Raw genomic sequence first — 14,004 nt, 5'->3', positions numbered from 1 at the left:
TTGGTTTCCAGTAAGGAGACCATTGTGGAGCTTTTAAGTGCATAGGACTCACATCTTGCACAATTGTAACCTAAATTCCTAACTTTTGTGTGGCGCTCTGATCATCAGTATGCAGTAGCTGCACGCATTGGCAATATTTGATAATTTCAGTTTCACCACACATTTCCTATCCATAAATGTGCACATATCAGGGTGCAAGACTCTGAGCAAGTGTTCAAAGTTTGTTTGTGTGAACTCAAGATGTGAGAAAGGAGAGCCACTGCACACATGTATGCCATGTGAAGACATTGATGATTGATTTATTAACTGTGTTTGTAATGAAGATCTCTTATTTTTGGCAGGATGGGCATTTTGTAGAAATGTTTCCAGAGTGTTCCAGGCCATCGTGTCCTTTGAATCCCAACACTATTGACACTAGACCTCTTTAAGGACTGCTTCAGGAACCCACAACAAACATTTAGGTGAAGGGATAAGCCCTGCTTATTCTGCTGTCGTAGGTGACTGGGGTGAGCGGGGTCAAAATATTCTTTTGTTTGTTTAAGGCAAGGCAATTTTCCTGCAAGGGGGCCCATACTCAATTATTCTTTTGGTAGAGATTTTCTGACCATTGGGTCATGCCAAAACCACTGTAAGGGCTCTCCCATTTGTGTAAGCACTCTATGGCCTTCCCCCAGATTTACTAGGAAAGAACACCTTATCCTTACCTGTGAAATTGGAAGTCCCTCTGCCTGGACAGGAGAGTACACAGGTGTTAGTGGTAACCCCTATGAGTTCTTCTCATGAGGGTAGGGTGGTGCCTGCGAAATGCTCCCATGGTGGAGTGCCATGTCTTTTAGGCTAGTCCTGCCAGGTAAACCCCTATTACATACATTTGTCCCATCTACATGATTCTAAATAGGTGATCTTTTACCTAGTAGCTTGCTCCTGTCTCATCAACACCAGGCTCTCGGTACTCTATCACAATTGATGCACCTGACATACATAGACATGTACCCAAGCACACCACTTTTTTTCCATTCTTGGCCAACAGCCAGCTGTGCACGATCACCCTTGTTTGGAAAAGAATTGGTGATTGCTTTCAAAACATTTATCATTGTTTACATAATTCCCATAATTGTTTTTAAAACATATTGATTCAAAAAAAAAAACCTGGAGTGACCACTTTAGTATACAAGAACCTTACTCCCCCGCCAAATTAGAAAATTCCTTCTAAGCTGAGACGGTGGTCCTGCATGCCGAATCTCTGACATGCAGCGGTCTGACATCCCTTGCGGGCAGTCATCCTCGAAGCAGAGAAGGGGTCCTGCATTCCCAACCATCAGGTGAGGGGGCTGGTTCTTCCCTAGGGTTTTCTGGGCTACAGATACACATAGCTATTTACACATACACCTACACATCCAGGTTAGGCTAGGTCCAGTTTAGCAAAATTACGGAGGGTGCATCGAATATGTTTTTATCTGAACTGCTTCTGTTCATCTTATTAGCACTATGGTAGACATGTATCTACTACTTACTGTATTGGTACTAGCAATCTCTTTCATATGCTTCTTTCTTCAAATTGTCGCAGCACATATGTTTTAAACAAGGCTGTCCCCGGACCAATAAATTCTTATTGAACGTCCTAATTGCCATCCTGTGTCTTTTCTGAGAGAAAGCAAGCACGAGTGTCTGAGTGAAACGTACTGTACTGTTTACCACAATCCCTGAAGAATCGGGGTTGTCATGTTCAATGGTTGCCGGAGACTACCTACACCACTGTAGAATACAGGGGGTTGGTAGTGGCACTGTAGAGCTAGCTGGTTTAACGGCTGACATATCCCATAGGGGTTTCGGAAGCAGTTGGTACATCAAGCCCTCAGTTTAGGTCATCCAAAATGCCAGGTCCTGGGGGATTCTTAGGAACTACACGACTCTCTTCCCATTTGTGTAAACACTCTGCCTGTCTTCCACCCAGATTTACTAAGAAAGAACACCTTTTCCTTACATGTGAAATTGTAGGTTGCAGGTTCCTCTGCAGTGACAGGAGAGTATCCAGGCGATAGTGGCAACACCTAGGACTTCCCACCATGAGGGTAGGGTGGTCCCTGACAAATTCTCCAATGGTGGAGGGTGGTGCAAGAAGGATTTTTGGTTCCCATTGTCTCTAAAGGTTATCTGTTGGAGAGGGGGAGCTGCCCAAGGATGGCCACAGTTGGCCCATAGTGGTGAGCGGCTGAGTAAGGGAATTGTTCCTGAGGAAAGAGGCGTATTAGTAGCCCTTAAGGCAGTGGTTCCCAAACTTTTTTGACCTGTGGCTCCCCTGACCTAATCGGCAGTTGGCCGTGGCTCCCCACCATTTTTTTACCGGTGGGTGGGTGGTGTGTACCTCCTGTTATCTTCCTTAAAGTATTTGGGACGCAATGAAGGTATTATATTGGTTGGAATGCTTGAATTAATAATCTCATCCACTGGCTGCATCCCAATCCATAGTTTTTTTCCCCAACAGAGTACCTGGTCCCAAACCCTTATTTATGCCAGCTGCTGCTTTCAGTACCTTTTGGTACTGAGACCCGCTCTGAGAAAATGGAACATTGAGTTTGGTCTGTCGTAATCAGTATCCCCAGCCTTATTTTTACACTAAAAAGGTCTGTCCTTCCATCTGTGTGCCCATCTATATCCAAACATATTCAACCATTTGCACACCTATCCACCATATATCCTTCCGTCCATCATTTCACTCATCCATCCCTCCATCCACCCTTTCACTCATCCATCCATTATTCATCTACCCACCCTTTCACCCCATCCATCTGTACAATCATCCATGGATCCACTCTTCCACCCAGCCATCCATTCACTTACTCATCCATCCACCCATGCACTTACTCATCCATTCACCCAGTAATTTATCCTTCCACCCATTCACCCTTTCAGTCATTCATCCTCCCTTTCTCTCTCCATCCCCCTTTCACTTGTCCATTCATCTACCCACCCATTTACTCATCCATTCATGAATCCATCCATTGATCCTATTACTCATCCATTCTTTCACTCATCCAACCATCCGTTCACTCATCCAGCCATCCGTTGTCTCATCCATCCACCCTTTCACTTATCTACCCATCCTTTTGTCCATCTACCCCCTTTCACTAACTCATCAATCCTTACATCCACCCTTTCACTCATCCATCCATTCACCATTTCACTTATCAATTCATCCATCCACTCATTCACTTGCCCATCATCTACCCTTTCATTCATCCACCCATCCATCCTTTTACACACCCATCCACCAATTCACTCGCCCATCAGCTGCCCTTTCACTCATCCATCCATCCTTTCACACACCCATCCACACTTTTACCCATCCATCTACCCTTCCACCCATAGATCTGCCCTTCCACCCATACATCCATCTATTTACATTTTCTCTCATCCATACTACCATTAATTCACTCATCCGTCCATCCTTTCTTTCATTATCTATCCATTCCCCTTTTCATTCATGCATTCATCCTTTCAGTAATCCATCCAGCCATTCAGACATTCCTTCACTTATTTACTCACCCACCTTTTCACATTATGAGCTGAGCCTTTGTTTGCAGAGTGGCAGGCAGAAGAGTCCCATCAAGAATGAACTAAAGCAAGGGGTCGGGTGGTGGAGAGTTCACTATGCCCCTGCACATAGGCAGACTGAAAACGCAGAAGTCATGCATGATGCACAGTGCCAGGATGTGAGGTTACTGTAACATGGTGTTGTTTCCAGGGCTTAAAGCGGTGTAAAAAAACTGGGGGGGTCTCTTCAAAGGGGGTGTTTGACGTAATTAAGACCGCAGCTTAAAACACCTAGGCTAAAAATATGTGCTTAGCATAGTGTTCTGCCTCACTGGTATTATGTTGTCTCTGTCATTGCATCCAGATATATAATACAGCAAGTATCATTACACCCCAACAAGCCAGGACTATTGGCTTTGTCAATGGTTGCTAGTTCCTTAAAAAAAAAAAGGAGCAACCATGGCTTTGTTGAATACAATATTGAAAATACTTCAGTTCTAAAATGACAGGACAGTGTTCTTTTAAACTTATTTTACAGGCTTCTTTGAATGAAGTGTTTTCTAACGTTGCAGCGTTTATCGTACAGATTGCCCTTCTGTATTCTGAGGCAGGAGGAGGCCGCCACATGGTGTCACACCACCAGACTGCCCCATTGTCATTCAGTAATGGCAATCAGCGGCATACTGAATGACAATGGGCGGGAGGGGCTGCTCGTGCTCCTGGAGGAGTGCGAGGCGCCTCCAGCAGCAGGGGTGAGGCCTCTCACAGGGGAGCAGTGCTGCTCCCTGTGATGGTCAAAATTACAGTAACCCTAGTGTGCGCGGCGCCCCTGGCACCTCATTACGGCGCACCGGGGCGCCGCGGAGCACAGTTTGGGAACCACAGCCTTAAGGAGATGTTGGGTGGGTAGTGAGTGCTCTAGTTTCTCTATGTTGGCCTCTGGATTCACCTGAGGAGACATGAGAGAGGTGGAAGACTCACTATATCCCCCAGATGGGTTAGTGATGGATCCTAAATTGTCAAGGTAGCGCTGGCGACTCCCCAAGTACGGTGAAGGATGTCAAACTAGAGACAGTGTTTACCCAGAACTTGAAGTGGTGGCTGTGTCAATGCCCAGCCTGGTGTCCAATCAGGTAGATCCTGTGAGACCAGACCCCAGGACAGGGCACAGAAGCCCTGTAGACAGAGGGTGTGGAGGTGCCCACCAAGACCTAGCACGGTGGGCAGTCTGTGCAGAGTGTTAGAGCAGACTCTGAGCATCAATCTGGAGGGAGGGAAGCATGTCTGTTAGAGATTGTCGCTCCAAGCTGTCAGATGGACGAGCTACAAAGGGTCTTCCTTTGCAGACTCCTGCCTCATGCATTTTAGGTAGACTAGTCTTGATGTGCTTCACTGAGGCCACTTGAAGTCCTAGCTGGCCAGACATTGGTTTGGCTGGTGAATACAGCCATTGGCGTGATGGTACAGATGGCAGCTGTGCCCACAGTGACCGGGTGGTGCCATTCTGAGTAAAGGGACCTTTTGCATGAGTATAGGTTGGTGCTACACACTTATTGTTGGGACTGCTACTCAGAGCTGTCAGAAGGGCAGAATGCAAAGGCTCCGTTTTAGCAGACTTCTGCCTGGTGCACTTTAGGTGTACTAGTCATAGGGCTTGGCCCTAAGGCTCCTCAGAAGTCCTGGTTTGCCAGGCATGGACACAACAGGTAAGGGTGGCCACTCAGCTGAGTGAAGTGGAAGAAGGCAATGTGTGCTTTCAGGGTTACATTTCAAATTCCACTGGGGGATCTTCATGGTCCGTTGTTGGTTTCCAGCTTGACTGCTTAGAGGCTGGGAAGTGGCCCAAAGTTGGGCATGGGTGAGGCATGGCCTATACAGTGCCCACTGGAACTTCCAGTTGACACCGTGGAGCTTGTGAGAGCACGATTGGGGAACATGAGCCCTGTTCTCCCAAAGGGCAGGTTGGCAAGGGTTCCTGTGGTGGTTCTGTGGCTTGGACAACGCAGAGGTGAGAGACTCTGTTAGGGAAGTACACAGTGTTGAGTGGGCTGTTGGTTCCTTAGAAGGCACAAGTATTCTGCAAGGATGGTGGCAACTATTGACCTTAGTGCAACTGCTGTGGGTGAGGGTCAGAGGTCCAGTGAAGGACCTGTGTCTTCATCTTTAGGGTGTAGTGACCTGGATTAGTAAGGTTATTGGACTGGGCTGTGTATTCTCTTTAAGGAGAACAGCAGGTGACACAGGGGACATTTTTTAGTGAGGGCTTCCGAGTAGAGGTTCTGACTCTTGCCAGGAAGAGTGCGGTAAGAGCAGTATTTCATGACTCAGGTCAAGGGTTGGCCTAGAACTACTCAGAACATGTAGGCTGCTAAAGTCCTGGGGATGCATCAGACATAGAACCAGGACTGTTATTAGTGCAGTCTAGGTTCTCTGTGGAGGAAGGTGTTCTTATTGCTGATTTAGGTGGGTTATCTTTTTGTAGGAAGGCCAACGTAAGAACTCTATGGTGGCAGAAAACCAGCAAATGGTCAGAACCCATTGCCACTAGTCACCAATGACTAGGCAAGAGTACCCATGAGCAATGGTTAGTTATTCCCCTAGTTTCAGCTGACAGCTGTGTATGTTGCAAATGGATTCCACCAATTTAGTCGACCAGGAAGTTTTGCACCTTTACTCTAGGTGAGTCTTACTATCTGATTCTTGTACACAATAATTGAAATGAGCAAGTTACCTACCGGTGTCTGCCTTTTAAGATAAGGCCACTGTGGTGCAGCTAGGTTGAGGGGCACTGGGCAGGTACATGTAAATATGTGTGCACTTGCATTTGAAACTACTGTGATGCACAGCCTGGAAATTGCACACAGATAGCCTGACAAAAAAGGGGCTTAGCTTGAATAGCTGCTGACTTGGGCCCCATTACAGTCCATCTTTATTTTGCACACCATGCTACCTCAAAATTCAAAGTAACAACGGACTTGGATGTGGCCCGAGTGATTACCAGTGGCTCAAGCAATCCATCCATCACTTTTTGTTCACTTTAGTGTATCACCCCAAGTGGGAAGGAATGCTGAGATGTGGGTGCCGTGCACACTGTCACTTGAACCAAAACTATCCCAGGCTGATGAGCTCATAACAAGGACAAAACTGGTCCTGGGTGCTTGTGTCCTGGTTCAGGGAGGAAAAATACAAAACAGGCGATAGGAGGGTCCGCAGGAAATTTTCAAGACCAGCACAGATACTTTCCCTAGGGAACCACAAAACAAACTGAATTAACTGTGGGCCTGATTGGTTACTTGGAGCCCTAAGGTGTCTTAAACATAAGTCAAATGTACGAAGTCTCAAACAGGGAAGCCCTAAATATAGGATGGAGTCCCATCACTCACCAAGGTGACATGCTTCATCATCTGGGATCTTTGCAACTAGTTAAAGGGTTGTTCTACATGTTTCTGCTATCATGGCCTACAGAGTGTCTAGCATTCCCCGGGACTACGGCTCAGTGAAGCTCTGGGTGCCAACGGAGAGAGTGGAGCCTCACGTACTGAGCAGTAGCCAGGTGAGGTGAGGTTTCTTACCCAAAAATTATGGGTTTGACCACTACACCACGCACCTAGAACAGAGAGGTTTTGTGTGTTTGCTGCTTCTGGAACCTGCTGTTTCAGTCGCTACAGAAGATATCTGCAACTCCAAGAGTCAGTGAACGTCCCTGCCATCCTCATCGAAATCGTGAGCGCTGCTCCGACTTGAAGCGCAGACCGATGCCTGCTGCTGAGCCGTAATGACTCTGAGACCAACATCTGTACGGAGCCGATCATCGACAAAGGTGACTAAGAATCCATCGACCTAGCGACATCGTAAGGAACCTTAGTGTCAGCGCTGCCACAACGTCACATCATCTCCGGTCAGGACTGAAGCCTCGCCTGGCTGCACACGCATCCAGGACACTGACGCATTGCTTTCCATCGAAGCAAAGAACTGACTCTACAATGCACCAACGACATTGCATCTCCCCGATGCCATGAACGGCCTTTGTTTACTTTCTGCAGGTACTGTTCTGTGGGGGTCTAGTTTTGACTCCGGGCCCGACGCTGCGCACCTCGTAGTCGGTGCCGTACCATGGGAACACTTTTGCTTAGTTGTGGTGATAACTCCAGTTGGGGTTATCTGTTGCTAGAGACTATTTGAATTGAAGAGCCTATTTTTAAGTACTTCTACCATCGTGAAGTATTGAATCTGATTGCAGTATTGAGGATTTTTGTCGTTTATGATCTTGTGATACTTCTATATAAAGAATATTTATTTTTATACATCCTTGTGTGGTATCAGTTTGTAGTGTTTTCACTGTATTACTGTATGTGTTCACAAATGCTTAACACACTGCCTCTGAGATAAGCCTGTCTGCTCGTGCCAAGCTACCAAGGGGGTAAGCAGGGGTTATCCAGTAGTGTAATCCTCTTTCCCTGACAAAGGTGCATACCATTGCCAACTAGAGACCCCGAGATCTAACAATGAGGTATAAATGGCAAGAAAGAACTACTAAAATACCTTTAAATGTTATTGGTCGAACTCCTTCAAATTTAAAAACATTTCTGAACATTTTTTTCCATTACATTGGAAAGTGAGAAGTTAGATGCATTAACACATGAAAAACTTAATCATAACTTGATAGCTAGACTCAATGTATGGAAACAAATATCTTACCAAAATATGCATTTTCTTTCCAGTCTTCGATAATTACACCCCATGCTCTACTTAGTTTAGGTCAATGTTTATCAATCATCCATCCATTCAATTGAAAATTCTAGACACTGAAATAACAGGAAAAATAGCAGCGCCCTGATGCTGTCAACAGATTAGAATGTATTTATAGCATCTAATTCCTCAACACTTGCATGTTTACAAATATTAATGTGAACTATTGCTTAATAATCCATTACACCCAACGATGTAAGATAGCTACAGGTTCACCTGGCAGCACTGGAGTGATGTATTACTGGTACAGCTGGTAGCCCCAGGGTGGTACAGTCACATAAACTATCTCTTACATTCCTTGCAGATCTTGCTAATCTGCATCAGTTCCAGTTTCTCTTACCTATGAGGATCCATCCGCAGAGGCTTTGTTTACGCCTAGGAGAAACCTTGGATGGGAAGATGCCCAACATCTCTGATTCAAAGTCACTGTCCTTCTTTGATGCAAAACTCTCTTCTTTGAGTGAGGATGCAGTGGTGCACTCAAAGCAGAGCCATGTGGAGAACATGCAAGGTGAATAGTATCCCTCTGGGTTTCTGGAAATGCAAAATATAGTTGGATTAGACAAAATGACACACTATAGGGATATTGCAACTCACAGAGGAGTTCACTGTTGATGCAGAGGTCCAAGGGACACAGAACTGAGAGGCAACATTCAAAATCATTCCAGGTACAACTGAGGTGATTCATATCTTTGTAATTTTCAGCACTGCTGCTTCAACTGCTGCCCTGTTATCCCACTCTTCCCACAGATTAACCACTGCATACTGGGGTGAATTAACTTAGAATTAAACACATTTTGACTTCTGCCCTCTAGTCAGCCATGGCACTGTACGTTCAGCACCTTCTTTGCGTCTACTTGTTTATGTGGTGAGCACCACATGAGAGGAGAGGTGCAAATGGTCCATTTGCACAAAGCATGTAGCTGAGATGGGACACAACTAACCCTGAGGTGCTGCTGAATGGAATACAATTTAAATCAAGATCCAAAGCCTCCATCTAACGGCATGAGAAGGAATAGAATAAAACATAATATTCCGCATTTGTAAAGCGCGAACAATCAACTGTAAGGGTCTCTAGGCGCTGGGGACTGTCGGGAAGATTAAGCAAGCTATTGCCCAGAGTCACATGGTGCTGGGCTATCCTGCCACTGGAGCCGGGGATCGAACTGCGATCCACAGATTCTAGCGTCAGTCGCCCTGGTTGCAGCGCCACATAAAACATTACACTCAGTGGACAACTCACCTACCATGACAGCATCCATGCGCACCTCTAGGATATCTTACATGTTAACAGGAACACTAAAATATTCAATATTACATTGCTAACAATCATGGGCAAAGGCAAAAGGTTTTCAGTGCCTCACGACACATGCATCGTGTGCATGCATGTGAGCACATGGAAGCGATATTAGACTTGTTTTGCTGTTACAAAATAGCCACTGTGTGATCACATGTGCACAATGCAAGCGTGACTCACTGGTGGCTATCTGGTCTATTTTTTATTGTATTGTTTCAAAAAGACCGATAGCCTTTAAAAAACAGTAAAATAAAGAAAGTAGGGGGTATATTTAGAATACACCTATCGCCATGGAAACGTCACTGCCTTGTAAATAAGGCCCTCTTTCACGCTGTGCTTACCGTGAAAGGGGAGGGCAGTGGGTGTTGCTTTGGGGGTACCTCCGCAACACCCATTGAGTGTGACGCTGCCCCCTATTTACAAGAGCAGCGTAAATAGGAGGCAGCGCCATAATTGAGACCAGGGAAAACCTGATCTTAACTTAGTGAAATGGGGAGAAATGCTGTATTTCTCCTCGTTTTTGCCTTTTCCTTGTTTGATGCCTTGTGCAGCACACGTGGAAAAAGCAAAGTGCCTCGGATTGTTTATGTTCAGGAACTGGACACTTCCTGCACATAAACAATCTTTTAAAAATTACATTTTGGATCTTCCATGTCTGCTGCATTAAGCAGCTCATATAGAGGTGACAAAATGGCATTTTAAGATTGTTTATGTGCAGCAAGGGGGACCTTCCTGCACATAAACAATCTTCCCCTGCATGCAGACACCCTTGCGCTATGGTGGCGCTACACTGCTAAGCTAAGCACTAGTGCAGGGGGAAACGCAGGGCTGCACCATATTCTTGTAAATATGGTGCAGCCTTGTGTTTCTGAAGTGGCGGAGTGAGGCGTTAAGCCATGGCAGCTAAGGCTTCCCTCCGCCACTTCTTTGTAAATATCACCAAAAAAGGAAGCAAGTGGCTCCCTAGCGCTTAAAGCTGTTAGGACATAGAAATACCCCAGCGTGCAGAACAGGTATGGTTATAGGCACACCAGGGAGTAACAGTTGAACATGGTGGTGGGGAGAAGGGAGATAATTGTAGTGTGGAAAAGTGAGCCCATATTACTATCGATGCCCGGGCGGCTGGCGCAAGACGCCTCTTAGTTCCCATTCTAAATAGTTACCAAATAAAGAGACGGGCACTGGAAGCAGGAATCACAAGAACAGGATTTATTACTCATGAGGAGAGCCTGTCATTTCGGACACGAAACACAGTGTCTTTCGGGAGGTGCTCTAACAAGTTCTCTGAGACATCGCCTTTTATACCTTACAAAACATTCCTTTATTACAATAACGACATTGTGAAACAAGGAAAAGACATCCCCGTAATCCTCGTGTCAATCCCACCCCACATATATCCACAATAGAGGCCCTTAACCTGCTGATAAGAGGAGGGGGCAATCACGCAGCTGAGTGTTCCGCCGATTCTTAGAATGTGTGCGCCTGATCGTACCCCTGGGGGTGGGGAGGCCAGGATCAATAGTGGGTCCTTTGAAGAGGAGTGACTCCATACAATAAGGGGCAGTAAACAGTATCTCCCGGCTTAGGCGATGGCTTCGGACCTGTGTGGACAGTCAATCGCGGAGGGAGGGTTTACCAACAGAGGGGTTATTCATGAAAGGAAAGGAGGTGTTGGTCAGGCGCGGCCGTGACTCCCAAGGACAGGGTCATGCGGACCTGTGCATGTGAGGGAGGGGGCAGCCAGGGTGCGCGGAGGGAGAGGGTCATTTGAGAGTGGGGGGGGGTGTGTTCAAATGCGCGCAGGAGGGAAGCCGGGGATTTCAATGAGCGGGCAAAGAGGCCATGGTGCCTAAAATGGCTGTCAGGTACATGCGGGCATGGGCCTTTACTGGCGGAGTGATGTGGTCAACGTCTCACGACATTCGTGGTGTGTACAGGGAGGGGAATGGGAAAAGACAAATGAACGCCGCTTATGTACATCAATTTTGTGAATTTCCACAGTCGCCGCTTTTTACATAACAAAGTTCATTTCCTAATTGATGGGCGTACATATAAACATGTGTGGTTGATGAAATAGCATTTGTCAATACTAACATATTGCATATAACCATGAACAGTCGATGCGATTGGCAGAATGCAGCACATAGGAAATTGCATTTGTTGGGTTCCTAAAGTCCAAATGTACTACATAGCATAAATGCTTCTGACTTTCTCAAAAAATGTGACCAATGAACATTTTTGACCAAGTAGTAGGAATTCAGTCCAATACATAAGATCTCTTCGTCACAGTGTCTTTTTAGCAGTGAGCCATCACTGGTAGGCTCTAGTCCATGTCCTTTCGTTGGCGCTGTTGAGCACCGGCGGCGGAGCTATAGGTCCAGCTCGGATTTAACCTTTCGCGTTGCAAGGTGCGGTCTGTCCTCTGCTGTTTAGACCACAGTCCTGTTCCCTAACCAATCCTTTTAGTGGCGCCTTATGCTCGGCACCTATATTTCCGTGGCATAACCCCATTTCCACCTAAATGCTGTTCTTCCTTTTGGCAAAAAGTCACGTGGAAAAGAGGGTGTGTGGTTCAATAGTCGATGGGAGAGAGAGCAGAGTGGAGTCAGATTTCCTGGGACACACCAAAGGGACCAAGGGAGCAAAGGATAACAAGCAAGCAGGCCCATCAATCGGGCTTGAAAAGGGGGACGGAGGCTTCAGGCACACGTGGGTTGGCGGACAGAGAGCTTCAGGACAGCCCTTCATCCTTTTGTTTACCGCGTCTGAGAGTGCTGCCTCATCCAGTATCTTGTTGCGCTGCGGCTCCACCTTTGGTCGAGGTCGCATGTGTCTCATGATCTGCAGCCAGGCTGTGCGTCACGTCCGACCCTTCTCCTCCGGTGATCGTATATCTTTGAATGGGTAAAAACAAGTTTTAGAGAACTGGCAGGAGAAGAGATTTTTACATTTGAATTCCACTCGCAATCCTAGCACCTGGGGGTTATGCTCATTGGTCATAGTCAGAAGTCTATTACCATGAAGTAAGTATGTGGGTATTTCTACTGTGTTCGCACCAAGTCTAATCGGCGTTCATTCATGACACATATGGACAGAGGTCAGACTCCTATCACTTGCGTATTTCATCAAAAACTCCAAAATTGGCAACATTCAGGGGAGACTCGTCCTTCTAACCCGAGCCTTAACAGTCTTACATTTCCCTTTAGAGCTGGCTAACTCTTTCAAACAGAGCGGGGGTGCAATCATCGAAAGACAGTGTTAAACAGGTTTTTCTCGAGGGGTGACAGTCACTCATGATCATCAGTTATGCATCGGGGACAGCAGCTGGGGTCAATCAAGTGGGGCGGGGACGCTTCAGGCATTCGTGCTTGAGTGCAAAGGGGTGGGGCAATCTGGGCATTGGGGGTCCATCTGGACATTGGCGCTTGTCTCTAACGAACTGAAAAATAGGGTGCCATTGACATATAGTTCCCCTATAAAAGGCCAGATTAGGGGATATCAGTCGTCTTACCTGTCCTCTCTTTCTTGGCCAATTCAAGTTCATTCATTTTGCAGAAAGGAGAGGTAGTAATATGGCGAGTTACAATCAATTTAGTCTTTGTCAATTTTGCTGAACACCTTCGCGTTCAATAAGTATCCAATTAGACTGGTGCCGACGGGGCACAATACTACCATACAAAAAGGAAGATGGAACAGGGGGACTCTTGTAGAGAGTGAGAGTCGTCCGCAATCTAAACGAGCCATTCGGTACACTATGACATGTAGAGAGAGAGAGAGAGAGAGATAGAGAGGGGGAGAGAGAGAGAGAAAGAGAGACGTGTACGGAAATAGGTCATTTAGTGCGCTCACAACACAGAACAGCAGGGGTCAGGTAACAAAGAGACGCGAACAGAGGGGAGGCATAAACCCATACAGTACATACACACAAACTCAGACGAAGGAAGACAGTACATGTATTACATAGAAAGAGATTCACGACAAAACATAGAACAGTTATTGGCCAAAAAGATCTCTTTTTGCATGCTGCGTATCTTTAATATCCTATTTATCTACGGGCTGAGCTCTTTTTACCTTTTCCTCCTTTTTCCCCTCGCTTGCCATTTTTTTTTTTTTCGAGCGTTCTCGATTGCTAATACTTACACCTCGGCCCGCCGGTCAGAAATTAACCTGGTCGGGCTATTGCCCATGGTTGGATCTTAAACCACTTTTGAGTTTCTTCCTTTGGTGAGAAGTTCTCCAGGCTGAGGCAACGGAGGGTATTGATCGGGAGAACAGTCGGACAGCTTGGCTATATCTATAAGAGTGCGAGAAGGAGGTGGTACATTTTGAACATCAACAACATTCCTACTTTCCCAGACGGGTGGTGCCTAGGTAACCCTTACCCCGGGACTTTTCCTTGTCCTTTCCCTATCTAGTTAAACGTC

General features: G+C 46.3%; 1 protein-coding gene across 2 annotated transcripts in view; it reads right to left on the bottom strand.

Annotated features, from left to right (window-relative positions):
- Positions 1 to 14,004, bottom strand: part of LOC147706602 (poliovirus receptor-like) — a 785,245-nt gene that overhangs the window by 761,222 nt on the left and 10,019 nt on the right. For both annotated transcript variants that reach the window (XM_086933091.1, XM_086933089.1), the window contains exon 2: positions 8,624 to 8,817. In XM_086933091.1, the coding sequence (XP_086789217.1) occupies positions 8,624 to 8,789 (166 nt within the window). In that variant the 5' untranslated portion in view covers positions 8,790 to 8,817. The remainder of the gene's footprint in view (positions 1 to 8,623; positions 8,818 to 14,004) is intronic.

This window comes from Lissotriton vulgaris, chromosome 7 (genome assembly GCF_964263255.1).
Source record: "Lissotriton vulgaris chromosome 7, aLisVul1.2, whole genome shotgun sequence".
Taxonomy (NCBI): Eukaryota; Metazoa; Chordata; class Amphibia; order Caudata; family Salamandridae; genus Lissotriton; species Lissotriton vulgaris.
Note: the sequence above shows the minus strand (reverse complement) of the source record. Positions and strands in the feature narration are given on the sequence as shown.